This window comes from Oreochromis aureus, linkage group 3 (assembly GCF_013358895.1).
Source record: "Oreochromis aureus strain Israel breed Guangdong linkage group 3, ZZ_aureus, whole genome shotgun sequence".
In the NCBI taxonomy this organism is placed as follows: domain Eukaryota; kingdom Metazoa; phylum Chordata; class Actinopteri; order Cichliformes; family Cichlidae; genus Oreochromis; species Oreochromis aureus.
The window spans coordinates 88,153,778-88,181,249 of NC_052944.1; the positions used below are offsets into that span (position 1 = coordinate 88,153,778).

The window sequence follows — 27,472 nt, forward strand, 5'->3', positions numbered from 1 at the left end:
TCAAACAACAAGACAGCTGCATGTAACTACGACAGTGTTTGCTAGTTCATCTTACATGCGTTAATGTAATAGCGTGGTAAGCCTACTCAATGTCAAATACACACGAACAACATTAAGCTACTCACGCAGAGAAGAACGGCTGCTGCTGCCATCATCATCCGTCATCATTTCTGCTACACTGGCAGGGCTAGGGGCCAGGACTCTCCTCTTCGGGTTCTTGGGGGATGTTGCTAACTCCGGGTCCGATAACAGGACCCGGAGTTAGCAAGACTGGGACTGGGACAGAGGCCCCTACACCTGCACTGTCTACAGCGGGAGGAAACATCCTGATGAGGAAACAAGTGGACCTGAAAGTTGCAGGTCAGTGCTGCAGTGTGTGTGTGTGTGTGTGTGTGTGTGTGTGTGTAATCCAAGTTTCATGGGATCTGCTTGAACTTCATTTTCATATTATATAAAGCAGTGGTTCCCTGGTGGTGAGTAGGGATGGGTATCATTTAGGTTTTATTCGGTACCAGTACCAAACTCGTACTTTTGAAATGGTGCCGGTGCTTAAACGGTGCTTAAAGAATGGAGAACACAAACTTTTTCAAAACCTCTCATGTTAGCTGTTTTTTTTTTGTTTGTTTTGTAAAAGATAACAATGTTAGTCCATTGTTCGTCCAGAACAAGAATTGGTTCACTCCACTTCCGTCTGCTGCAGGCACGGATTATTACAATTTAAGGTCCTACATAGGCTCCATCTGTCTAAATTGAAGGTTTCAAGGATGTTTCCAGGAGCAGACTCAACATGTGATCGATGCGGCCAGAATTCTGCCTCATTGTCACATATGTTTTGGACATGTCCTAATATTGCCATCTACTGGTGTAAAATATTTAAAACTACAGTCAAATACTTAAATAATAAACAAGTTTGTGTTTTGAGTTTTATAACATTGCTTGCAAGATGCCTTATACTTCTAAACTGGAAAAATAAAGCCCCCAACTCACTCTGCTTTGTTAAGAGACACAATTGGAGAAAATTATATATTTTTTGAGAGATAATGTTAAACAGTTTTACCTAATTTGGCAACCCTTTATAGACTACTTTAATAAGTAAAACATATCGGCTTCAAGATTATATACATTGGTTTGGGCAGGTGTATTGTTCTTTTTGGGGTGGGGGGTCTTCTTCTCTCCCTCCTTTGTATATACTTATTTGGGCATCTAAATGTTTATGTACAGACATAGATATATGATCGTTTATATAATGGTAATTATATTTTATGTAAAAAAGGAGGGGGAGAGGAAGGAGGGGGAGGGAGAGGGAAAAAAAAGCATGTATTTAGTGCATGTGTTTTTCTAAAACATATGGGTTGTACAGCATTTGTTTCCTGAACTGAACAGCCAGGTTGTGTTTTTATTTTTTATTTTGCAGGGTGTTTGTTTCTAGGATATAAAGCTTTGTTAAACAATGCAAACAGTAATTTCCATTCCATATTTTTGTGATAAAATGAATATTGTTGGATGAAACTATGCCTGTAATGTAAATCCCTGCCTGATATGTCTGAAATGTACAGAGTGACAATGTAAATTAATATGTACAGTGGCAATAAAAAAAAACAAAAAAACAGTGTTAGCCTTTTCTGCTGCTACAGGATGTGAGTGAAGTTAGCCCTCGCCCACCTTCTTCAAATCCAACAAAAGTGGTATCAAACGTTTGTGTTACGTTTGTGCTGCAAAAATTTTCGTTTGTGCTGCTATCATTTTAAAGATATTAATAAAAATTTCTAGAGGTCATCAGAGGTCAGCCAGCCCCCCCACATTAATGGAATCCCAAAAGGAAAAATCCAAAAGGAAATCCCTAAAGGTTGATTCTTTTCATCTGGACATTTTCAGTTGGAGAAACGTTTCGTCACTCATCCAAGTGACTTCTTCAGTCTCAGCTGACTGCAGGTTTCCCCAATCTTATAAACACAACATTTGCATAGTGAAGGAAACCAGCCCACTGAAGGAACAATGTGCTGGGAGGTCAGTTCCATGATTGTTATCATGCAAATTCTTATGACCATTGATCAATGACAACTAATCAAAGTCTACTGATCAATGGCCATGACTACCATTCACAGACAGTGGGGAATGGCTACAATCACAGCATTGTAGGATGGCAAAAGATGTACCCTTGGGCCCCCCTTCTCGATTCAGAGATGGTCAGCATCCTGACAGCCCGATGGACGAAGCTGTCTCTCAGTCTCTCTCTCTCTCAGCTAGCTACATCCAACTTTTTCATCCACACTAAAACAGTACACACAGATAAAAAACTAAATAGCTACAACAACAAAAACAACAAGAAAAATTGAAAAATATTACAAAATTAGCTACATTTACAATTAATAATGTCAGGATATCAGACATATTTACTAGTGTCTTAAAGAAATATCCACACGCCCCAACCAAGAGGGGGGTCGTACCCCGTACATATGGATTATATTATGCTGTGTAGAGATAATCTCGATATGCTAGAGAACTTTAATATTTAATGTGCTAAACGAAGCCTGGTAAGTCTGACATGCAGCTCTATGGTTTGTTGCACCTTCTTTGAGGATTGCATGATCTGAATTTGGGGAAAGTGGCAGCGGTCATTTCTTGTGAATAATTTCTCACTGTAAGTAACTAATGTGTATTTATATAGTGTTTTTATTTCCTGCCACTGTAAATAAGAATGCACTCTTTCCTTGATTAGATAAAGGTTACTCTGACTCACTGCTCCACCTTGTGGCTGAAATTGCTATTACATAGAAGTGCAATACTACTATTTCAAAAAGATTAAATGTAACTGGGATAACACTTTAGAGTACTAAGATTCCTCACATCATGTTCACCAGGGAGGACAAAGGATAACTGTTTGCTGAGCTGAGCACTATATGCAGTCCGCCTTTGTTTTCGCGTCTTCGTTCACTTTGAAATAGTTCCACACGGCTCACTTGTCTCGCCTGGCCTTCTCCCAGCTCCGAGCTGCAGCCGGGGCCTGGGGGCGGGCACTCGGCGCCTGTGATTAACCCCTTACATGGCGCTTAAACATAGACAGGTCTCAGACCGTGGTATTGGTCCCCGGTATCGGGGACTTTTAACGAGTACTTTAGAAAATGTGGTATCGAGGCTGATACCAGATACCGGTATCGATATCGGTGCATCCCTAGTGGTGATGTCAACAAAAAACACATTTCCTGTTTGTATACATTTTTTACAAATAAGATATTATGGGAGAAGGAGGGAGGAGTGTGCATAACACAGGATGAATGGACTCAAATATGGAAAGAACAATGGAAATGCACTACCTCACAAAGATGGAGGGAATTTGGATGGAAAATTTTGATTAGGTTCTTTATCACCTCTTACCAAAAGATTTATTATGATGGGAATCCCCCGTATGCTGGAGAAAATATGGACACAGATGACTACACCTCTGATATTTGCAGGCAGAATTTTAAACCTTGGGTGAAATGGGGTCAATGCAGTTCTTAAGCATGCATGCAAATGTTCATTAGTCAGCTGTGAGCGAGTCTTTCCCATTCATCTTTAAATGCCAGATTTTCACTTCAGGAAGCACACAGCCCCACTCCACTGTTGGCCAACGCCTCAACGACTTTTACTGCCGGTTTGATGAGACATCAAGCAGCTTTCACAACTCAATAGAGAATTCCTCAACAATAGAGACACTTTGGTCACTCATGGTAAATGGTCTGATTCTTATATAGCGCTTTTCTACTCTCCCGGAGTACTCAAAGCGCTCTATACAACACGCCACATTCACCCAGTCACACCCATTCTCACAAGCAATACCTCTATACTGAGTGCTTTCTAACTACACTAACACACTAACCGATGGATGCATCGGAGAGCAACTTGGGGTTAGTATCTTGCCCAAGGATACTTGGCATGCAGACTGGAGGAGCCTGGGATCGAACCTCCAACCTTCGCGATCAGTAGGTGACCTGCTCTACTTCCTGAGCTACAGCCACCCCCAGCTGAAATTTACCCTTCCCATTTTCCCCTTTATTGTTTTTTTCTCTGTGCTGTAAATCTTCTGTCCAAGAAGAAATCTGCTGCTGTTCTGGGAATGAGCTACCAAAGCTTTTTCTGAATAAATCAATAAAGATCCATTTATGGAAAGCTGTGATGAAGGCAGTTTTGTCTTTAATTATATTCAACAATATAACACATTTGACCACTTTTAAGTGATTTTTAATACAGTAAAGTTAAGGTTATATACCTAATTTCTAGTAAGTGGCCCAGCCCCGCCTGTATTTTTTATGTATGTGGCCCTCAGCGAAAAAGTTTGGACACCCCTGGCCTGAGGTGTTCTTCAATAAACTGGACTACCCAACAGAAGGACCCGAGGCCCCGCTGCACTTTTTTCGGTAAGTTAAACGTGTTTGTAAGCTAATTCGTAACTATCTGGTCCTTAGCTAGGTCCTGAGACCTAGCTAGCTAAAATGAGCACTCGGCTATCGGGGTTCGTTCAGCTAATCTGTGCAGGTGAATGAATTTACTAAAGAAATCAAGAGAAACGTTCTGGGCTAATCAGTCACTAATTACTGTTACTGTACTTTTATTACAAGTATTATACTTTAAAAGCAACAGGCTGCAATCTGCTTCAGCTCCTGTGCAGAACTGAATATTAAATATGTGCAAACAGCATGTTTTCAGTCTCTTGCCACATCTGTAAAGACAGTAACATCTTTTTAAAAGCTTGTACTTCAGTAACTCCTCATTAATCAGGAACTATGGATTAAAGTACTGTAGTGTACTGTAATACTGAAAAAGGTAAGAGAAGAACTTCAGATCCTGAGTGTGAGAAGACAGAAGAATCAGCTTTATTTCAATTTTGAGGGATAAAATTTATATTTGAGTTTGTGATGGTTCTGTTGTCTTTGTGATTACAGGGGCTGCCCTCATATTCAGACCTCAGCACCACCCAGTGACAGCAGACAGATAATCCAACATGTTAACTGCAAAATGAACTGATGAAAACAGTGCAAGGTTAAAGTACCACATGTGCTGTAGTGAAAGCTGCAGCTTTATTGATAAAGTTAAAGACAAAAACCAAAAGGATTAATCACTCATGTAACTGTGCCACTATATATCAGCATTAACAGGACCTCAGTTTGGTGTTTCACAAAGCTGCTGATCTCAGACCTGCACAGCTTCCGTTTTAAACACTTCATGCAGCTGAGTACATCAAGAGCATATGAGATTTTCTCTGACACAAATAAAACCTGATGAAGGTCAAAGGTCGTCACTTGTATGTTGAACTACAAACTTGTCAATTCTTTCACAGTTTTTTGCAAATAGTGTGTTATTTACCATAAAGTGATTCAGAGTTATTCATACCAGAGTAACCAGAGAGGATCATATATTTTTAAATATTTAACTTTCTACAGGACTGAATATAATATCTTTATGTAAAAGTCCGGAGCCTCTGGGGAGTATCTGAGTATTTATAACATTACACAAAGCAAAGGTCTCCATCACAGTGTTCATGAAATGCTGGGTTTATCCATCTCCTGGATCGGGCCTACGGAGGAGTGCTGAAGATTTCCCTGTGAGGGAGCTGCTGGTGAAGATCATGAGTCCTGCTTGATCAATGCGATGAGCTTCAGTCTTCCTGGTGTTTCTTAAATGAAGTCTCTCTCAGTGGGTCAACAGAACATCTGGCACAGGACAGCTGTGATGAAAGAAAGGGAAGAAGTTTCTCCAAACCTCTGGACCCAGGAAACCCAGCTTGGTCCTGATGGTCTCCTTCACTAGTTTCTCTCCAGGGTGAACGTAGCTGTTGATATAATATGGACTCTATTATTAAATGATAAGAACAAATTAGACTACACTACTGAAACGTTCTGCTCATGTTTTTAAAGTTTCCATGTTACCAGGCTGTAGAGGGCTCTTAGGATTTAAACAGTTTTAGATCCATGACACTCACAGTCTTATGTTAAAATCTCAAAGGACAGCATTATATTTTTGATATTAACAGTAACTCTGGGCTTCTGTAGAGTGTGCAGATGATCTCATCGCTGTCTAAAAATGGATAAAAAAAAAATAAGTGTTGAAGACTATTAAGAGTAGCAGGTGTGTAGCATCGCTAACTAGCTAGCAACAAGCCTCCAACACAGCGCGCATGCTAGCGGCTAATCTAGCTAACGAATTAACAACAAAGTGATTTTAGAACTATAAGATGATAAGCTGTGTGTCTTTTTTTTATAACAGTGACATGGTTGTATTTACCTTAATTAAACGAGTCGTCAGTCGCGGTAAACCAGCAAAAAAACTCGAGCAGCCGGGCTACGTAAAAAGTGTAGGGGGGCGTGTTTGCGGTCATGTCCAGCGGGTGTGTGGGCGGGAGCGTTACACAGTCGCTCCACCTCAAGTCACTACTGCGCAGACTCTGGCTCCAAATTTGCAAGATGGCATCCTCCACAAGCGGGATATTTTCAAGAGCATCTGGCTGCAGCCATTGTGGAGCTCCACAGTAACCGGATACACGTGACCTCCACACTAACCGGAAACACGTAACTTCAGTTAAATCGACTTTGACAGCAAAAACTAAATTGCGTTTTTGTTACTATTGATGCTGCTGAGAAATAAAAATGGTTTCAAGTGGGGGGTTTTTAACACTCTGGGTTTGTTCAAAAAAAATTCACCATCCCCTAAATTGTTCGTGGCCAAAAGTGCTATAACGCGGCGCACTTTCCGCGACACTCGCTGTTTCACTGATTTTTTTTTTTTTTTACAGTACATCGTGTTGTGCGTTCTGATACCATTGTCAATCAATCTAGTCCAGTGTCTCCTGTACAGCAGCGGCCCCTAATAGGCCCACGGACCGGTCCTTTGGTACCATTCCGCGAGAGTAGAGGCTCCGGTGTGAAATGTATGGTTGTAGTTGTGTGTCTTATTTTGAAAGAACTATTTACGCGTTACCATAGCGACCAGAGAGCATTAAGAAGCAGAGAGGAGGATGTCACTGTCATTGTTGTTGGCGCACAGCTCAAGTCACGTTTATTATTATATTTACAAAATACCACAGTTTCTTTTTTATTCTTTTGTTGTATTTATCCGCGACACCTTAAAGGTCGTTCCCTGAAAATATTGTCTGACATTAAAGTGGTCCGTGGTGCAAAAAAGTTTGGGGACCGCTGCTGTACAGTACAGAATGCGTTTAGCTTGTCGAATTTACATAAATCTTCTAGCAGTGTAACTCTGAAGTGCTGTACTGTATGTTTGTAGCTTTTCTCCCAAACAAACACAACAATGCCGACGATACGTTTTGCACCCTCAAATGCACCTTTTGGTTTCATTCCATAATACTGGACTTATGTTTCTACGAAGGTTTGAACTCTAAGAGTGTTTAAACAAAAGAGAACATTGTGAAAATGTTCATGCTTGTCTGAGAAAAGTGTATAAAGCATGTGGTGAGGAGTTTTACAGTCTTAACATCTATAATTGTAAAAAATAAAGTTGGCTACTTCAGGGATTTCACCTACCGCGGGTTATTTTTAGAACGTAACACCAGTAGCGGTTTTAGATACGGGCGACACGGGCGGTTGCCCGGGGCGGCATCGTGGTGGGGGGCGGCATCACGGGCATCGGCAAAAAAAAAAAAAAAAAATTGCTCGTACTCATGCTGCCCAGACGTCATGCCAGCGCATATTGGGAATGGCATAGGCACCGATCGGTTTTCTATCGCCCATTTGCTGGGAGTAAGGGCGCCTCCGCTTATGAGGTGCACCTGCTGCTTGCGGCACAGCGAGGAGAGGGCGGGCGGCGGGGATTCTCTGGCTGGCTGGAGCAGCATCTAATAATCAACTCGCAAAATAAAACAAAATAAAACAAACCAACAAACACGAAAACACCAGACATCATGATACAGACTTATAATTTGCACTGGTGTTTTTCGAAATTCAATACGCGAAAAGTGAGCGCGAGAGCCCTCGGTGCGCCTACTCGCTGCTGAAGTCAAAGTAAACTTTATTGTCATCTCCGCTATATACAGTCGAGTATATAGAGAGACGAGACGACGGGCTCCAGTTACAGCAGTGCAAGTAAACAAATAATAACTATAAGAAGAGTAAGAAAATAAATATACACTTTAGGACTCGGGGTAAAGGGATCAATGACAATTTAAAATTTATAATTTACAGTTTGATGATTTAAAGTCTCACACACAACGCGCCGAAAGGGGGGGGGGCGGCTGCTTCCAAATAGAGCACATTTCATTCATAATAATGTAAATCCAAGCCCATTATGTATTCATGATTTGAATCCTGGGTTGTGTGAAATCTCAGAAATACACCTTAGACAAAGTGAATCTGTGAACTAAGGTGTAGGTCTGTTAGGTTATGTTGTGGTGATCCTCGGGTTGGAGGATGGAGTGCAAAATGGAAGATGGACAAGAAAAGTTCAAAGCCATCAGGTGCTTAGTTTAGAAAAAGAGAAAAGAAGAGGAGGAGAAACGAGCAAAAGATACACATAAGCAGATGTGTGATTGGATAATGGCAGGTCATCCTGAAACAATCAGAATCATACTTTATTAATCCCTAAGGAAATAATGTGGATTACAGTTGCTCCAATAAGAAATGGTAAAAATAGTAACAGTAACAGACTAAATTCCAAACAAGACATTATGTTACAGACTTTAATAGTAATTAATCATTGTCAATTGTTGATTTGTCCTGTTCTCATTGTATGATGAATTATGATGGCTGTTTGGTAGCCGTTTGCATACAATCCATACTCTCTCTCTCTCTCTTCATGTGTGTGTGTGTGTGTGTGTGTGTTTCTCTGGCGAAATTCAGTATGGTTCCGACAACAGTTTTATGTTAATGTATAATCCTTAATATGTTTTATGTGTGTGTGTGTGTGTGGGGGGGGGCAGAGGGAGTGTTCGCCCGGGGCGCCAAACAGGCTAGGACCGCCACTGCGTAACACCAGCGATAAACGAGGGACTGCTGTATTATTAATAGTAGAGTCTGGGACATTTAATTGATTAACATCAACACTGATTATTATGCACTGTTATTTTTGTTCAAGGAGAGCAAAAAATATAAAACTTTCTCTCAGTTTGTTCGTTGCCAAAAATGGCCACTTTTTGTGTATGTTCACAAAATGCTATAAAATGTATATTTCTTAAAACATTTATCTACTTTTACCGACGTGACTCTTTAAAAATCCTTTTTATCAAAATCAAAATTGTATTTAAATTTTTTAGTCTTTATAGCCAGTTAGGTTATATATTACCATTAACTTTTCAGATAAAACGGTGATAAAGTCCTAACGTTTTCATGAAACTCCCCCCCATCTGAGCATCGGGGAAAAGGCTGTCTTGCAATTGTTGAGGTCACTAGTGTGTGCCCCATTTCCTCGAGGATCACTCTCTTTATAGGTTTTAGTGGACTCTTAGTACTGTGAAGTGATTTCATGGTACAAAGGCATTGTATTCCAAGATCTGGGAGACTGTAGAAATGAGCAGTGATGCCTTTCTTGCCATCTTTCCAGAAAGATAAGTGATCTGGAAGCTGTTAGGCTTACTTACAGCAGCAGCACTTTCTGCACCTGCATAAACTCCAGGACACATTTACTAACAGTGTTTGTTGCTGTATGTGCTGCAGCTTTGAATTTTTTAATAATATATATTTTGTTAATATTTTGGCTATGGTGTCTTGTTATGAAATGTACAAGAGTAAAAGTGTTTCTAGCATGTGCTTCAAAGCTAAGTTTGACTGGGAAACTCAAAGCTCAATAGTCTGTATCAACAGAAATTCACTGCAGCCTATGTAATATTTGATGCGTCATAATTTATTCTACTCTATCTTGCAAATACATATTTGCGTTGCAATGTCATGCACAAACACACACAACTATTAGATCCTTAAGATCAAACCCGTGTCATTCTTTTGGTCCACTGCAGTGAAGTAGTCAAAAAAAAGAATAAGTGAAGTGGCTACAAATGGCCAGGATAGAGCCCAGAGTGCTTATGCTGTTACATTTACATTTAATGCTGTTACACTGTAATCCTTTATTAAAAGTATGGACATAGAATCAAGTGAACAACATTTTGAAATAAGTTTATTTGGAATTTTGTACTATGCAAAACAAAAAAAACCAACAACAACAACGACATATTAAACAAAGAAACAAATATAACAAACAGCCAGTGCCTTTATTTGTCCATTACATGTCAAACATAGCACTGACCCTTAGTCCCTGCTCATCAGCACATGCTTTCAAAAAGAGCTCCATGTCCTCTGCAAACTGAAAAACAAAGAGGAACAAGTCCCTTGCTCCAGTGTCTTCTTCCTCTGACATGTCTCTTAAGACCCTCTGCTGGTCCCCTTGATTTAAGGACAGATATTTTGGCATTGTTACGTGTCCACGGAAAAGTGCCTTATTTTGGACAACCCACTGCACAGCAGGACGCAGATCTTCAACAACTGCTGGCTCCTGTGTCGGGCAAATGGGGATAAAAACATAGCTATTTCTCTGTTGCAGAACAGTTTTTAACAGTTATTCAAATGTCACTAATCATGTAATTACACTACTGTTTAAAGTGAATACTGACCTGACTGACTTCCTGGAACTCTTGCTTTTTTCAGTCTGAAAATGGGCACGTGTTGTCCTTCAAGCACAGCTTTGGCTTCCTCTCTCCAGTGTGCAAATAGCTTGCCAGAGCTTAACAGAAAATTTTGATATTGTTAAGGTGTGTAAACTTTGACACAACATAGAACAGAAGTCAAAATATAAATACCTTCTGAGATCAAAGTTCTCCATCAACAGCAAGCACCACCATTTACGCAAGTAGGGCATGTCTGACTGTAAAATATTAATATGAAACATATTTAACAACTTTCAAAAGATTCAAGACTCCATTGCTGTGAAAGTAAATAGGATACTTACTATAGTATAGTCAAATGGTGCATCCAGTGCCACGTACAGAGCAGACTATTTGGAAGAAAAATAAAATGTCATTTTTTAGAAGCTTAAATTAGCTTCTGTATGAATCTCAAGAAGAGAAGAGAATAATTACCATCAGCATGAAGATCCCACAGTCAACTCCATAGTCTTGGCTTGGAAAACCCTGTATTACATTGAAAATAAAGGCTCGTTAATAAAACCCCTTAAAAGAAGACTAGTGTAATTCATATTATTCACCATACACTTAAACTAGCACATACCTTCAAGTCAAAGCTCTTTTTTCTGACCACTGCCCGGAATGAGCTTCACTGCAAGATTCCTTTTTTCAAGACAGTTACATTCACAAGTTAACAGACATCATCATGATGGGTGTGAAATGTTTATTGCTAATAGCACCAACTGTAACTACAGGCCTTAGGAACACGACCTCAACAAAACAACATAACAAAATGAAAAAGTACAGTCACATGCTCACAGTTGGTCAAAATTAAGCATTTTCAGCTTTAATTTCAGGTTGGCATATTTATGTGTGCCTATGCCAAGAGGCACACATATTACTATTCGTCGGATTTATTATTCTTATTATTATTATGTGTGCCTATGCCAAGAGGCACACATATTACTATTCGTCGGATTTCTTCTTCTTCTTCTTCTTATTATTCTCCATCTTCCGCCTAAATTTCGGCACGTATCACGCCCCGCAGTTTTGAGTAAAAGTTTCATATATGTTACCTCATTTTGTGCGGCCGGATCTGGAATGGTGTGCTATGACTTTTGGTGTTTATGAATTTTATAGTTTTTTAAATATTAATATTTTAGTGAAAATTTTCCCGCGCTCCTCTGCCGAACAGTTTTGACATTAGGATTACATATGTTAGATCATTTTGTGCGGCTGGAGCTGGACTATTATGTCATGACTTTTGGTGTTTATGACTTTTATAGTTTTTTAAATATTAATATTTTAGTGCAAATTTAGGCCAATTCATCTTTTGGCGCCAAATAAACAGACTTCATTTGTGGTGTGTTGGCGCCATCTTTTGGTCCCATTGAAACAAATTTCAAACTTCATTTGTGGTGTGTTGGCTCTCTCTAGTGGTATGCCGGGAGTGGTACAGCCTGTCTACCCTTATTTGGATACCGTAATGACGACAATATCAATGGCGCGCACAGCCTCGCTGCTTTCAGGAACCATTGAGGTTTTAAGGTTGCGCGAACCATTGAATAGTTACGGTAAACACAATGGCTTCTATGCTTGGTGGAAAACTCCATATCCCACAATTCATAGCACACCTCTGCCGTGTTAAACAATGGCGCCACCACTTCGCTTTTATATGTCTTTTATTAGTGTTTCTAGGTCACAAAATAAACTTTTAAGATATTTTCAGGCGAGAATGTAGGTGTGTAAACTTCAAATATCTGCTTGTTTTATCAAGACATCCCATATTAGCGACAATGCTCTGACGACTTCGGTCCTGCCTGACAGCTAGCCGGCTACCTAGCTAGCTGCCGCGACTTGGCTGCAAATGGACAGCGAGGGACTCTCTCTCCTTTCACCTCCCGGTCTCTCGCAAATGCTCGCACAGAATCGGAGTTACAGCTGGATGTGGAAAAATAACTGAGTTGTTTGGTGGTGCTATAATGCGGAGCTACAACAGTGGGCAGCTATCCACCGGTGTATGACAGAAAGGACATGCCGCGACCGCCGATCGACCGGTGTTTGCTAACGTGGAGGTCAATCATGGATCAGGGAAAGCGAAGGCAGGAGCGTGAGGTGAACTGAATTTCAGGTAAGAAGTTATGACCTGCACTCTATTTGGGTCAGATATAAACCGAGTTTAGGTGTAGTTTATTTAGCAGCAGTTCTCTTATGTGTTGCTGATAGCCGGCTAGCTAGCATAGTTAGCTCGCGCCGCTAGCGACCCTTCGTGAAAAAGCACCCAGGCTTGGCTTATATTGAGGCGGGTGAAACTCGTGTCAGCATCCGGTCGCTCGCCGACAGTATGTGTTTTAGCTGGACTTATTTTTCGTTTATATGGGCAGATGATGCTGGAAACCGAAGGCAGGAGCGTGAGGTGAACTGAATTTCAGGTAAGAAGTTATGAACTGCACTCTATTTGGGTCAGATATAAACCGAATTTAGGTGTAATTTATTTTCGTTGACCTTTTACAATCGTAATGCCACGGGAGTTTATATACAGCTGTGTGCGTACTAAGTTACTGACGTTGGACTTTATTTTATTCATTAGGGTTAGTTCATAGAGTTGCCCTGCCGCATAAACGGAATCGCCCCACATTCAGAGAAAACATTATGATTTATTCTGTCGTTACGAAGCCTCCCTGTCATTCTCTCGCGTGTTGAAACGTCAATCATGAAACTGATCAATGATCGGCTGTTCGCTCTTATTTATCGCGCTAAACAACAGCAGCACGTTTAAGCTTGATCAGCTGTTGTTAGAATTCTTTTGATTTTAATTTCTAGTATCAGCTGATGTTTGCTGGAGCATGAAGATGAAATCAGGAGATGTCCTTACTGAATCATCAGAGCTGAACTGGTGATGGAGAAACAGGTTTACACTTTAGGTGACATGAATGAGTTGAAGGGAAGTTATGAGTTGTTTCTGAGAGACAAAGACCAAGCTCCTTTTTTGTGTAGCTGACAGCTGGTAACTGTGCAGGGGCGGATCTAGCAAAGCTTTTAGGGGGGGGAGCTAGGGCATTAACAGAGAAAGGTGGACACAAAGATATACTTTTCTTTCTTACTCTCATATAAAATATTTAGCTTTTATTAAATAGTTATCTGAATCTCACAACCAAAGTTTGTATAATAATACACAGGATTGGCTGTAGACCATTGTTCATAATTCAGAACACTGTGTAAAAATAATAAAAAACAAAAAGTGAATGCATGTGTGAAAAGTGGTCCATAATGTAATGCTTCAAAGCGTGTTCATGCAAACATTGTCGGGTCTGCCGTGGTACAATGGGACTTCTGCTCATGAACCTGTGTGCACAGCGCCTGCAAATCGGGCGCTGTACAAAGTAACTTCATCTTTACACAAAACTGTAAGCTGTCATCTGTGAAGCGTGAGCGGTGTTTGTTTTTACCATAGTTCATGGTGGAGAATGGCTGCTCTTCTGAGTTTTGCTCTCTGTAGCCGTATGAATGGCAAACTACAGTGATTAGCAGCGGCATAGGCACACATAAAATTTCTTCTGAAATTTTCGCTTTCTAGTTTATAAACTAATATTTAATGGTGTTTTATGTTAAACTAGAACATTTGAAGACCCTATTTATGTCTGAAACTCATCTAAAGACAGCATCACTGACTTGATCAGAATGTGAAGATGAGAAATAGAATAAAATGTTGAAGCATCATACTGATATAGTTTATAAAAAAAGCATGTGAGTGTACTGTATGTGTGAACACTCAAGATCAGCAGAACATGATCTGGGATGCACTTAACCTGGAACACTGAACAGGTTCCTGAAAATTCTGGAACAAACCAAAAATGCTTATAAAATGTGACCTCAAAAGTGAAACATATTGTTGGCCACCAAATCCTGCCTTTGTGTATAATGGGTCAAGAAAGAGGATTTCTCTTTAGGTGGCTTCAGTACCTAAAAGACAGTTAGCCATGACTTCAAACCTGAAAACAATGTCATTGCAAGCGATCACAATCAAAGACTTTTGAAACTGTGTCATAAAAGCTTGAATACATCTCAGACACATAGCAAAATTCTAACAGTTTGTATGTGTCAAAAAACAAGACTTACACACAACTGGAAATGACCAGGTGTCCAGAGAGGGAGAACTATGATGTCCATCCTCTGAGCATCAGTCTGAAACACAATTTTATTTTTAAGTATTCTGTATATGAACTCTCACCAAAGTTATAAAAAAAAATCATTTTGATTACTTGCTTGTTTCTTTAAAGGACGGTACACTTACAGGAAAGGACTGCAATGGATCACAGCCATAGGGTGCAAGCCAAGTCCGGGTGACATACAGATTTTCTATGTAAATGCTTATCCCCTAGAATGTAAAAACAGCACATTTAAAACAACAACTCTTTCAATTAAAGCTTGACAATCATCATATACAATATACGGTACCTTTGACTGAACAATTTTAGTGATAAGCTCAAAACAGCCATTTCCAATCTGAAACAGAAAAAATCATCAAAAAAAGGAATGTACACTTTATTATTTCATATTCATAGAAACAAAATACTTACAGTTGATTCCATTTGTTTGTTTAAACCCAGTGTCCAAAAATCTGCCCGCGTGATGCATCCAGAAGACGTTTCAACAATCAGCTCATCTTTGGGTCTGCTGATGTCCAGAACATAGTTGAGCTAAAAAAACAGTGAGGTGTCATAGACTGTGGATGACAAAATCACATAAGCACTAAAAGTTGCACTTTGCGACATCTGAAAACTTTAACATACAAGCTGTTGTTGGCCCGGGTGCGGTACAAAACACCATGATGACGGCTGGCCAAAATGTTCTCAGGTTTTGTCAGAGCTTCGCACGGTGGTCCACACAGGTCAGGAAAAGTTGCATCTGTTGACCTTCTATTGGCTTTCTTGTTGTCAACTCTTACCTGAGGTTCTATAGGGATTTTAACAGGTTTCAGACAGAACACTACATAGAATGCATATTAAATGCATACAAATGCAAGAAAAATAAGCACTATTTATAGAAGGAAATTCATTTGAAACAGCATGTAACAAATTCGTTTATGAGCCCTCAACTACAACAAGATAATGAATGTAAGATTATTATTTCACCTATATATGACAATCACCATTCAAAATAAGAAATTTTACCAGTGTCACCAGACATTGAAGGTGCTGGGTTCAACACCGTTTCTGTGGTTTCTCTGGGTTTACTGCACACCTGTGGGGCTAGGTACTGTTAAGGTTCAATGTCGAGAGAGGAATCCATAAATAACCACAGATCCGGTCCGGTGTGCAATTAGACAGTATTTTAATAAACACATGTGTGAGTCCGACCGCTGTGCAGATTTCAGCGTCGAACTAAACTTACAATCATTAGACAAAGGCTTTATAGGGTTTGCAGTCTTCCTGTTACCAGGCAGACTTAAACAAAGCATACGTCACTCCAAAACCACAAATGTTCTGTCAACAACCTTTAACATAGTTTTAAAAGAACATAGTCTTCGGGTCGGTGCTTCCCCTCAGCTCGTCTTCGCTGTCGCTTCCCTGTGGGAGCTCTGGTGCACTTCCTCTAAGTACGTCGGCACAATTCTGCATTTGCAGCAAAAACACATCTTCACTTCTTGCTTACCAAAATAGATCTACTATGGTGTGTATGTGTGTGTGCGTGCACGTGCGGGGGCGCGTGCATGCTGTGTACTGCGTACGTGTCATGACCTCTCACTATATGTGTCTGTATGTGTGTCTCGCCCTTAAATGCTCTCACATCTCACCCGTTACACTTCTGACCTTTCACCAGAACAGAGGCTCATCCTTACATATAATAACCTAACTGGAAATATATATGTAATCTACTGAATAAATGTTTTAATCAAAAGCCTCTACTAAGTGTGTGTGTTAATCAACGATACATGCATAATAACACCCTGCTCTTAACTTGCAGTTAAACTCTGGTTTCAGTTTCACTTCTGCAAAAGCCTGCAACTTCAAAAGCCTATAACTTCCTGTCTCTGCCCTCTACACAGAAACACTGAGATCATAGAAGCATTAAAAACATTTAAAATTATAGATTCAACTCAGCCGTTTAAAGTGGTTCTTCTTGGACCTGTAATAAAGACTATAACCATATATTTGAACATCTGAATGCATCTAAATGCAACATCACTATTAATACTGAAATGTTAATGATGATTATAAAAATAGCAGCAAATAATAGCAGTAAAATATTCCTACTCCTCTCAGTACACAAAGCAAACAATATACACACACAGATAGGAACAAATCTAACATGTGAACAATGGTAGCGTTCTGGTCATGAGACAATGCATGTACTTACCTACGACAGCTTGACCCAGTGCCGACAATGAGATATTGATCTTTCCAAGTCGACCATGTCTTAGCTGCCTCTCCAGAAGTTTCTTGTTGGTGACAGTGTTATAATGATGAGTTATATTTCTCATCAGAAACACATGTGTGGATGGACTCATATTACTTAAAAAGTAATTGCTTTTCCTCATGTTTGCAAAGAACTGTTCAACAACTTGACTGTTCAGCCAGCCTTTCAGCTCTGGGACAAGTTGAATTCTGCGTAATATGTCCTTGGGATCTTTTGTATTTCCCTCGTGAAATCTGTCATACAGGACATAATGGTCAGATGATCCAGTGACAGGATGAGGATTTTCATTTACACTATCCATCCTTTCATGTAGCCATGGAAGATTCACTTTCAGGCTTCCATCCTGTGCAGCCTTGACATTTTCCTCAGTGGGCTCAGCCAGTCGACCTTCATGTGGATGAAATGGCAGTTTATCAGGAACCCGCAAATTGGTGTGTGCCACCAAACCCCTTGCAAAATCGTAAACACAGACGTTTGGCATGTGCTTCCAGGACAGGAGAAGGTCAGCAAAATCCCGGGGACTTTCAGCACGAAGATTAAATTTAACACTGTATACAATGCCATGTGGACATAGTATTACAGACCATCCTCCTGCAAGCAAAGATTTAAAAAGTTGTTTGTGATTGTAATTACATATTTTAATGCTACTTCTAATAATCGCTAAGTGATGCTTACCAGAGGCAGCCCATATGCTTTGAAAGACCTTATCATATGTCTGCCTGCTCTTCATCTTCTCCCTCAGTCTGGTGATGAGATCAGAGCGGGAGCCTTTGGAGTCGATGCTGCAGGCTTTACACAATTTTCTCACCACTCCAACCTGACAGTAATTAGGGAAAACTGTAAATGGAACAACCCCAGAACTTTATGTCACATATTCTGAAAACATAAAAGCAATGTTACCTTTTGTTTGGCGAGTTCATCCAACAGACGGTCTTCTGTGACACTGCTAAGCTTTGCTTCATGTGAAGAGCTTGTTCCTACTTTTTGAAACTCTGTGTTAAGCACAATGTCACTTGTTCGAGTTTCACTCCCGATCCATGGTGCCCAGTGCGTGTAACTTGGTGGTACTGAAAATGGATTCTTCACGCCGCCTACAGAAAATGTCATGTTTTTAATTACAATCTAAATTACTTTAAAACACTGAATGACTTTCAATAAGTTTTTGCCATCACTCACTTGGAAAAAACCCACGGCTTATCATTTCCAAGTGAATAGAGTTCCAAAAACCTTCAATGTCATGTTCACCATTGAAGTCTTCCGGGGCTTTGAGGTCACTCACTATAATAAATTGACTCATAAGAACATGCACATAATGTACACAATGAACTATAAACACAAATGTACATTAAACTTACCTGCTAACTTGAACACCCCTTTTCTGTGTAAGTCCATAACTACCACAGGGGGGTGAAACCCACAGTTTATGCAGGAGTACATGTAGTCTGTGTCAGTCAAAGCCTCAAAATGGCAATAAGCATGAAAAATGGTATCCCTAGAAGGAAACTTCACTCTTCTTAAGCCCTCCAATGAGTCAATGACCCTTGAAGCCGATACATGGTTCTGTAATATGACAATAGGGTGAAGAAGACTATGATTACACAGATATTTAAATTTGGGCACCAACATATCATAATGACACAAACACATTTTTAAAGCAATCTTCAGATAAGTATATTTTATTTTTGTGATCCTCACCTGCAGATTTTCTCTCAGAAAAAGGCAGAGTTCAAGAGACAAAACAACGTGGTTGTCAAAGTTGTGAAGCCCATCTGTCCACTCCTGGTATCTGTAGACCATGTGGCACTGAGGACACAATCTATGGTGTGTTGAAACATCTGTTAAAGACAAATCACATTAATGTCAAAACATTAGTATAGGAACAATTATAACTAATTATTTCACACTGATGTTTAATCTTATTCAAACTTTATTTGAATAAGAAAAAATTAAAACTTACTCTCAATCACTCCCATCATGCTGACAATCCTCGCTTTATTGGTAACTAGAACAGCCTCATCAAGTTTTGGGTGCTCTGGGCACACCTGGCACAACGTTTCACATGGAAAGAGCTGTTTCTGATGATCCATTTTCTGTGAGATGACATTTTCTGGAAGAGATCCAGGAATTTTTTTCTCTTTAAACATATAGCGGATACTTCTTTCGATAGCAGCATTGTCCTCAAAGGAAGAACTCTCCTGAGTCATCTGTGATGGGGTGCCTGATGATAGTGGTACAGTTGATTTGAAGATGTCTCTCTGTGTCTGGAAGAGATGCCATTTAGCTTTGTTTTTATGAGGACATGATATTCGTGGCTTTGCACAAGCACAATGCCATGTGTTCCTCTGAGCATTGTAAGTCACAAATATTCTGCCAAGACGGCAGAAACTGTGTATTTCCAGCTCAAATACAGACAAACAGATCTGTGTTGAGGATCCACCAAAATCCACCCTCACACAAAGTGGAGCATGTGCCATCTGGGCAGCTTTCTGTCTCTTTATGCATGTAGCAGCTTTGGCCTCTCCAAAACATTTAAGGTCCACCATTTCCATCACGATGTGCTCTTGAAGAAAAACCTCCTTTACAGTTTCTCGGCAGTAATCTAGTGAGTGAAGGTGCTCACATAAACTGAAGCCTAGTCCGCTCCGCTGGGCCAGCAACTGGTATTGCTGACATTCCTCCAGCTCACATCTGATATTGTGAGACATCCCCCATGTTTTCCTCTGAACGTGAACTGGCACAGAAAACCCATGGCCAGTTCTCTGCACAGCAAATAACCCTGTAGTTTCATCTACACAAACACACTGCAGATGACTGGCCAGGGAAACATCGATTGATCGGTTGGAGTGCTTCCTCATCATGTGAGCCTTGTAGTTTTTGGTACGAAGAGTAAGGCCACAGTGAGGGCATGTCATTTTCATGGACTTTCCATCAGCCGCAGTTTTATTGAACACAGAGGGTAGAGCATATGAATGTTCTAACAAAGATTCAGAAAATGGTTCAGATACCAAGACAAAACCTTGGGGGAGATGGGGCTCCTCAAGAGTACTGCCGGAAGAATAGGGGTCTCCTCGGAGAGTTCAGCGGGAGCAGTCCTGATAATGGTGGCTGACTTGGCATTGAAGAATGCTGACAAGACAATAAATGCCTTGCCATATCCCCACGCCCGTATGATTGTAATCTTACAGACAGGGCAGTGAAAGTGTCCTGTTGTCCTACAAGGCAGCCTGCACCGGCATATCATTTTATCTGTAGAGAAAAAAACAAACAAACAAACAGACGTAATTTAAATGTAGTTGTATAGAATGCAATCAATTTATCTAACAATCAGATTGTACATGTTGACAAAAACATCCAAGCCATGCTCAATAATGAAAGCAAAATGGTGTGGATCACAAAAGTTATGTCAAGAAAAGTGGTGAAAAGTAAATAAAAATATATTTTATTATATATATATATATATATATATATATATATATATATATTTTATAAAACACTATTTTTGTTGCAGATGAATGCACTGAACTGTACAATGTCAACAGCAACTTTTAAGCCAACAAAGATACTGCAGAAGTCCTTAAAAAAGTGCATATTTATAACTATAAAGTATATTTAATACAAAGATACCGTTGAAATGCAAAGCATTTTTTATATGCACACTTAGATGCTCCTCAATCTTTGCCCTGACGGTAGGGCTGAAAGTGGGGCACAGAGGGCAGTGAAAGTCCTCTGCAACATGTGTTGCATTCCTGCAATTCTGGCTTTAAGCCCGAATTCCAGATTGATATGTGCATCTAAAACAGAGAGAAAAACAGATTAACACCATATACACATTTAAGTTCAGGTTTAAGCAGAAATAACAATTTACAGTTGGCATGTAAAAGATTTGGGAAGAAAATTCTTGAAAACCCCCCCCAATATTTTACAAGACACTTTAATTTGTGAGATATGTTTCTATTGACATATAACAGTCAATTGAACAGGGGCTAACTAAAATCTGGGCAATAAAAAAAGCTGTACAGAATAGAATAACGAATAGAAGTATTGAGAAATATATAAATCTGTTTGTGACGTAATTTACGGTGTTGACGCTAACCAAAGGTGTCAAAAGTACACACGTTCCTTACTACAGTTTAGATACCTCTGTTTAAAAATAATCAAATAAAAGTAGAAGCATTGACTTGACTTTTTAGTCAAGTGGAAGTAAGAAGTACAGGGTCTAAAATATAATTTATGTACAAAATTTGAAGTAATCTTTGCGTCCAAAGCACGCGTATGGGGGCTGATTTACAAATGTACAGATTACAAAGTACAGACACGCATGCTAAAATGTGAGAAGTAGAAGTATAAAGAAGTATACAGTAGGCACAAAAAAGTACAGCAGTAAAGATACCAGAAAATTCTACTTAAGTACAGTATTGAAGTATTTGTTATTTTGCATCTCTGACGCCAACAATAAATCATACTCTAATGCAAATGTGGTTTTTTTCTTCTTCTCGCCCACAGAAGCCGTTAATCCAGCTCTCTTACTTAAACCAGGCCCAGGAAAAGCATATTTGTGTGTTTCTCTGCCATGGAGCACGATGAAAAAAAAATTAAAATAAGAAGGAATGTTGTTGTAACGCAAAAAAAGTGGCAACATGATCATTGTAAGAAAACTAGACGATTCCTAGAATTATGAAATCACTAACGGCAAATTTATTTAAGAAAGACTCTGTCCCAACCTTTGCGATCAACTTGCAAGACTTCCACCGTATCCATGCGTGTTTATGGCTACTGTGGAGGTCACGTGCTTCCGGCTACTGTGGCGGTCACGTGTATCCGGTTACTGTGGAGGTCACGTGTATCCGGTTACTGTGGAGCTCCACAGTGGCTGCAGCCAGACCCTTCTCGATATTTTGGCTTCATTTTTGCACAATGGTAGGAGGCGGAGTCGCGTCGTCCATGTTTTCTACAGTCAATGGTCTGATCAGACAATATATTTACCCTTCTGTGCCATTTCATGTTTAGGTCAGTTATGTTTGTTTAGGTCAGTTATATTTCTTTGTGCACTCATTTTGTTTGTTAAGTTTGCAGTTCTTTGCCTGAGTTCAGTTTTGCCAGCTTTAACCTTGGGATGCCTCAGCTTCTCTTTTATATCCCCCACACTCAACTCTCTGCATCAGGAAGCTCCTGCCACTGGTCATGCTGGGAGTTTAATCCTTCTACACCCTAAAAGTTAGCAGATAATGCAGTGAAGCATCGCCAAGCAGTTTTCACAAGGTCATGCTGACACAAAATTTGACTCTGACTTTAAACACTGGTCACTTCAGGTGTTGCTGTGATATACAGGAAATGACATCACGGCTCAAACTCTTTGTCAGTAAACCATTTCTTTATTTAACATATAAAATTTTGGTTTAATTGTTGCAGGATTTCATTACACAAACAAGCTGAAAAAAAAAACTGCAGAACACATGGATCAATGCATTCAATAAAAATATAACAGGAAACAGATTTCTTAATCAAACTGCTGGAACAAAGCGAACCACTCAACACAAACACTACAGTAGAACAGTTTAGAAAGCTTAAAATGTAACAAGAGGCACATTTTCATTCATAGCTGCCTCATCAGATCTTTACAGAAGACTCCACCTGAACTCTGTGGAGCCGGATCTCAAGGGTTTAAGACTGACCCTGAAACCAGAAGAGGATCTTTCTGTCTCTGCAGATTCACTGTGATCCAGAGATGGCAATGATTTCAGTCCTGCATCACGCTGATGTTTGCACAGAGAAGATAATTTAGTAAATGTTTTTGAACATTGGTAACAGTAAACTTCATAATCATTATGCAAATTTTTACTCTGTGAATGGTACTCATGGCCATTGACCAGTGGTTGTTGATCAATGCTCATAAGAATTTGCATATTAATGATGAAGAAATTGACCTCAAGCCCATTGTTCATTCATTGGGCCGGTTTCAGTCGTTATGCAAATGTACTGTTTACAAGATTAAAGTAAAAGCAGGAATCAAGACGTAACAGTTTATTTGTAACATGGAATCGTTTGTGAGTGGAGTATGAACTGAGATTACTCAAACTCTTTCACAGATAAGATAAGATAAGAAAAGATAACCTTTATTAGTCCCACACGTGGGAAATTAGTTATCTAATTACTAATACGTTAGTTATAAAAAATTACAAGAAGAGAAAAATAAGAAAGAAAGAAACTCAGAACGAGCAGAGCTGCTGTAACAGGCTGCCGCATACGGGGGGCGCCGTGATGAAGCTCTCTTTCATGTGTCTGCGTTCATGCTTAGTATGATCACATGATTGTGAAAAGGTTTTGTCACAGTGTCTGCACTTGTATGGTTTCTCTCATGTGTGGACTCGTTTATGCTTTTCAAGCTGACGTGCACTGATGAAGGATGACCCACACTGATCGCAGACATGCTTTTTAACGCCACTGTGAAGGAGTTCATATTGTTTGAAGTCCTTTGAAGTGGTGAAGCCTCTCCCGCATTCTTTACAGTAGTTCATTTTGTCTCCAGTGTGTCTACGTTGATGTATTTTCAGAGTCCTTCAATGACTTAAAGTTTTTCCACAAAGGTCACAACAAAAGTCTTTCCCACAGCGATGACAGGGTTGAGAACTTGATCCATTTGTGTCGCTCTGCTTCTAAACAAAAACACAAAGACAGTGTAAGTCAGTCCTTCAACATTTTTATCCTGAACGTCACCTGAAATAAAGAGCGTCTCTACCAAAGTCCAATTACATTTAACCGTTTACATTATCACACTCAGCTCAATTTAATGTGCTATAAAAACGATAAGAATAAAAACATTAAAGTAATACTAGTTTAATGCTACAATAACAATAACACAATTCTCAAACACTATCCCTAAAAACCTGTGATTAGAGTCTGAATAATCATTCAGAGCTGCCTTTCCATGCAGTAGAATTGCTAACATGCTAACACACTTTGATGAGCAGAGTTGTTTCAAACAGTCGGGCTGACAAGATAAAAATATAAATACATACCTCACAGTAACTGCCCTTGTAGAGTCTTTCTGGTGTGGATCTGTTGGTGTGCTTTCAGGTAATGTGGAGATTTAAAAGTCTTCTCACACAGGTCACATTTATAAGGTCGTTCCTCAGTGTGGGTAAACATGTGACGTCGTAACTCTGTCTTTGTAGTAAACTGTTTACCACACTGATCACAGCTGTACGCATCATGTCTGGTGTGAATGCGTAGGTGTGTATTTCGGCCCCCTATCCGGCTGAAAGTTTTTCCACAAATGTCACAGCTGTACGCCTTAATGCCAGAGTGGGTAACTAGATGACTCTGTAAGCTGTTACTGTGAGTAAAAGCTCTGCCACACTGATCACAGGTGTACGCTTTAACTCCACTGTGGAGGAGTTGGTGTGATTTTAAGCTTCCAGACGTGGTAAAAAACTTTCCACACTCGTCACAGCTGAACGGTCTCTCTCCACTGTGGATGAGTTGGTGTGTTTTTAAGTGTCCAGACTGCGTAAAAGACTTTCCACAGTCTCCACAGCTGAACGGTCTCTCTCCAGTGTGGATTAATTGGTGTTCTTTTAAGCTTCCAGACTGGGTAAAAGACTTTCCACAGTCTCCACAGCTGAACGGTCTCTCTCCGCTGTGGATGAGTTTGTGTGTTTTTAAGCTTCCAGAGTGGGTAAAAGACTTTCCACACTCATCACAGCTGAACGGTCTCTCTCCACTGTGGATGAGTTTGTGTGTTTTTAAGTTTCCAGACTCGGTAAAAGACTTTCCACACTCATCACAGCTGAACGGTCTCTCTCCACTGTGGATGAGTTTGTGTGTTTTTAAGCTTCCAGACAGCGTAAAAGACTTTCCACACTCGTCACAGCTGAACGGTCTCTCTCCAGTGTGGATTAGTTGGTGTTTTTTTAAGCTTCCAGACTCGGTAAAAGACTTTCCACAGTCTCCACAGCTGAATGGTCTCTCTCCGGTGTGGATGAGTTGGTGTGTTTTTAAGCTTCCAGACCTGGTAAAAGACTTTCCACAGTCTCCACAGCTGAACGGTCTCTCTCCAGTGTGGATTAGTTGGTGTTTTTTTAAGTTTCCAGACTCGGTAAAAGACTTTCCACAGTCTCCACAGCTGAATGGTCTCTCTCCGGTGTGGATGAGTTGGTGTGTTTTTAAGCTTCCAGAGTGGGTAAAAGACTTTCCACACTTGTCACAGCTGAACGGTCTCTCTCCAGTGTGGATTAGTTGGTGTTTTTTTAAGTTTCCAGACTCGGTAAAAGACTTTCCACAGTCTCCACAGCTGAATGGTCTCTCTCCGGTGTGGATGAGTTGGTGTGTTTTTAAGCTTCCAGAGTGGGTAAAAGACTTTCCACAGTCTCCACAGCTGAACGGTCTCTCTCCAGTGTGGATTAGTTGGTGTGTTTTTAAGCTTCCAGACGTGGTAAAAGACTTTCCACAGTCTCCACAGCTGAATGGTCTCTCTCCGGTGTGGATGAGTTGGTGTGTTTTTAAGCTTCCAGAGTGGGTAAAAGACTTTCCACACTCATCACAGCTGAACGGTCTCTCTCCACTGTGGATGAGTTTGTGTGTTTTTAAATTTCCAGACTGCGTAAAAGACTTTCCACACTCGTCACAGCTGAACGGTCTCTCTCCACTGTGGATGAGTTTGTGTGTTTTTAAATTTCCAGACTGCGTAAAAGACTTTCCACACTCGTCACAGCTGAACGGTCTCTCTCCGCTGTGGATGAGTTTGTGTGTTTTTAAGCTTCCAGACTCAGTAAAAGACTTTCCACAGTCTCCACAGGTGAATGCTCTCTCTCCGGTGTGGATGACCTGATGCATTTTTAGGGAAGCTTTCACAGTAAAATCTTTCCCAAACTCGTCACGGTTGTATTTTTTTCTTCCACTTCTTTCTTCAACAAAATTGTCGGCCTCCTGAGAGCGCTGACTTCTCGATCCACGTTGGTCCTGCAGTGACAGAGATACAAACAGAGGCAGTGATTTGTGGGAAATACATTATTCTAACCGGGCTTTTATTAGTGGTATTTTGTGAGCTTTTATTAAATAAGTATTTATACTTATTTTCTCCGCCCCTTTCGTGAGTGTGGACGCTTCCTCTCTTTGCTTTTCAAATGCTTTGCTTCTTTTATTGATTTTTATGCTGATTTTTTCCCTTTTTCTAAATGAGCTTACTCAAGTAGAGCTTCTGGACACTTATAGATCATTAGGACTAAAGTGTTCTTAACAGAACAGCAACATTTTTAGTTACCTTATCCTCAGCGCTCCGTGTGTCTGTGGCCTAGACACAGCTGAAGCCTGATTACAGCGTTTGGACACCGAACAGCCTCAATAGCCTGGAAAGGTGCTAACCGCTAGGCTAACTAGCAACAAGATGCCCTCCCTCTCCACAGATGACAACCACAGCCTCCTGCAGAAGATTGCAGTACTGGAGACAAAAATTCATCGCTTAGAAGTAAACGTGGAGGTAAATGGACTGTGTGGAAATGAAACAACCTTGCCTTTGATTCAAAGCAATGGCGATGAGCAAGCTAGTACACAGCTAAGGAGCACAGATAACATGACCAAGAAAGTAGACTCTGTGCATTATAATAAATCCTCAAGCAATAATCCCCCCTTGGACTGTCTTGGTGCAAAACCAAGACATAAATCATGTCTCCTGGAAGGGGGAGGACGTATCACATGCAGAGCACAGCGAGCTGAAATCTGTGAAACCGACTGGCCTTCACTTCCTACGAGACAGAGAAGCTCTTCTACCCCTGTATACGGGAGGAAACAGGACTGGACAACCGTGAATAGGAAGGTTAACAACAAACCTCCAAAACAACTGAATGTGAAACTGCAGAACAGATTTGCTCCACTATCAAAGGACCCTGGATCTTGTTGGGAAGGAAGGATTATTTTTGTTATTTTATTATTTCCATCTATTATTTTATTTTTATTAATTCTATTTTTATTATTTTGTCATTACTGTTGCATCATAATCATATAGCAAGCCTTTGCATTGACACATTTATTGAAGTATTGATACTGCATTCATAGGTTTAAATATATTAGCCTTTAGTACAGGTCTAGTAAGAATCACTTTAAATTGCTGAGCTGCAGGGACAGGAAATATACTCTGTGCCAAAAGTAGACAGGAAACACTTCTGCAAGGCTTGCAGAAGTAAAACTGAAAGCAGAGTCTGAGTGCAAGTTGTTTTGTCATTTTGTTATGCATTTATATCTCTGATTAAGCTTTGATTAAGTTTTAAGTAGTGGTATTAGATTGAAACATTTGTTTTATACATTTTACATAGAAGTTAAGATCATCACAACACAGGATGGCCTCAGCCTGGTTGCCTAGGCCGAGGTCAACTAAGGTGCAGAGAGCATATGCACACTCTGTGCACGCACAGGCAGACATACACACACATACACACACATAGGGTTAGGGTGTAGGTG

The 27,472-nt window shown here is 40.1% G+C and overlaps 2 protein-coding genes and 1 long non-coding RNA gene across 4 annotated transcripts in view; 1 reads left to right on the forward strand and 2 right to left on the reverse strand.

The window, feature by feature from the left end:
- LOC120438424 (myelin-oligodendrocyte glycoprotein-like) overlaps positions 1–27,472 on the forward strand; it is a 357,354-nt gene that overhangs the window by 312,142 nt on the left and 17,740 nt on the right. The gene's annotated exons all lie outside the window — the stretch shown is intronic.
- LOC120438435 lies at positions 10,174–11,245 on the reverse strand. The gene is made up of 5 exons (XR_005611896.1): positions 11,205–11,245; positions 11,057–11,107; positions 10,927–10,971; positions 10,592–10,701; positions 10,174–10,473 (listed from the first exon to the last, which is right to left on the reverse strand). It is a non-coding gene; the product is annotated as an uncharacterized LOC120438435 (long non-coding RNA).
- On the reverse strand, positions 22,367–25,978 carry LOC120438388 (gastrula zinc finger protein XlCGF57.1-like). Its single transcript, XM_039608783.1, has 2 exons — positions 24,037–25,978; positions 22,367–23,670 (listed from the first exon to the last, which is right to left on the reverse strand). Exon 1 carries the CDS (start codon positions 25,850–25,852, stop codon positions 24,038–24,040), a length of 1,815 nt encoding a protein of 604 aa, XP_039464717.1. The 5' UTR covers positions 25,853–25,978; the 3' UTR covers positions 22,367–23,670; position 24,037.

Bases quoted from the DNA above. Each gene is read 5' to 3' on its own strand.
- LOC120438388 (XM_039608783.1), bottom strand. From the start codon at position 25,852: ATGCATCAGGTCATCCACACCGGAGAGAGAGCATTCACCTGTGGAGAC.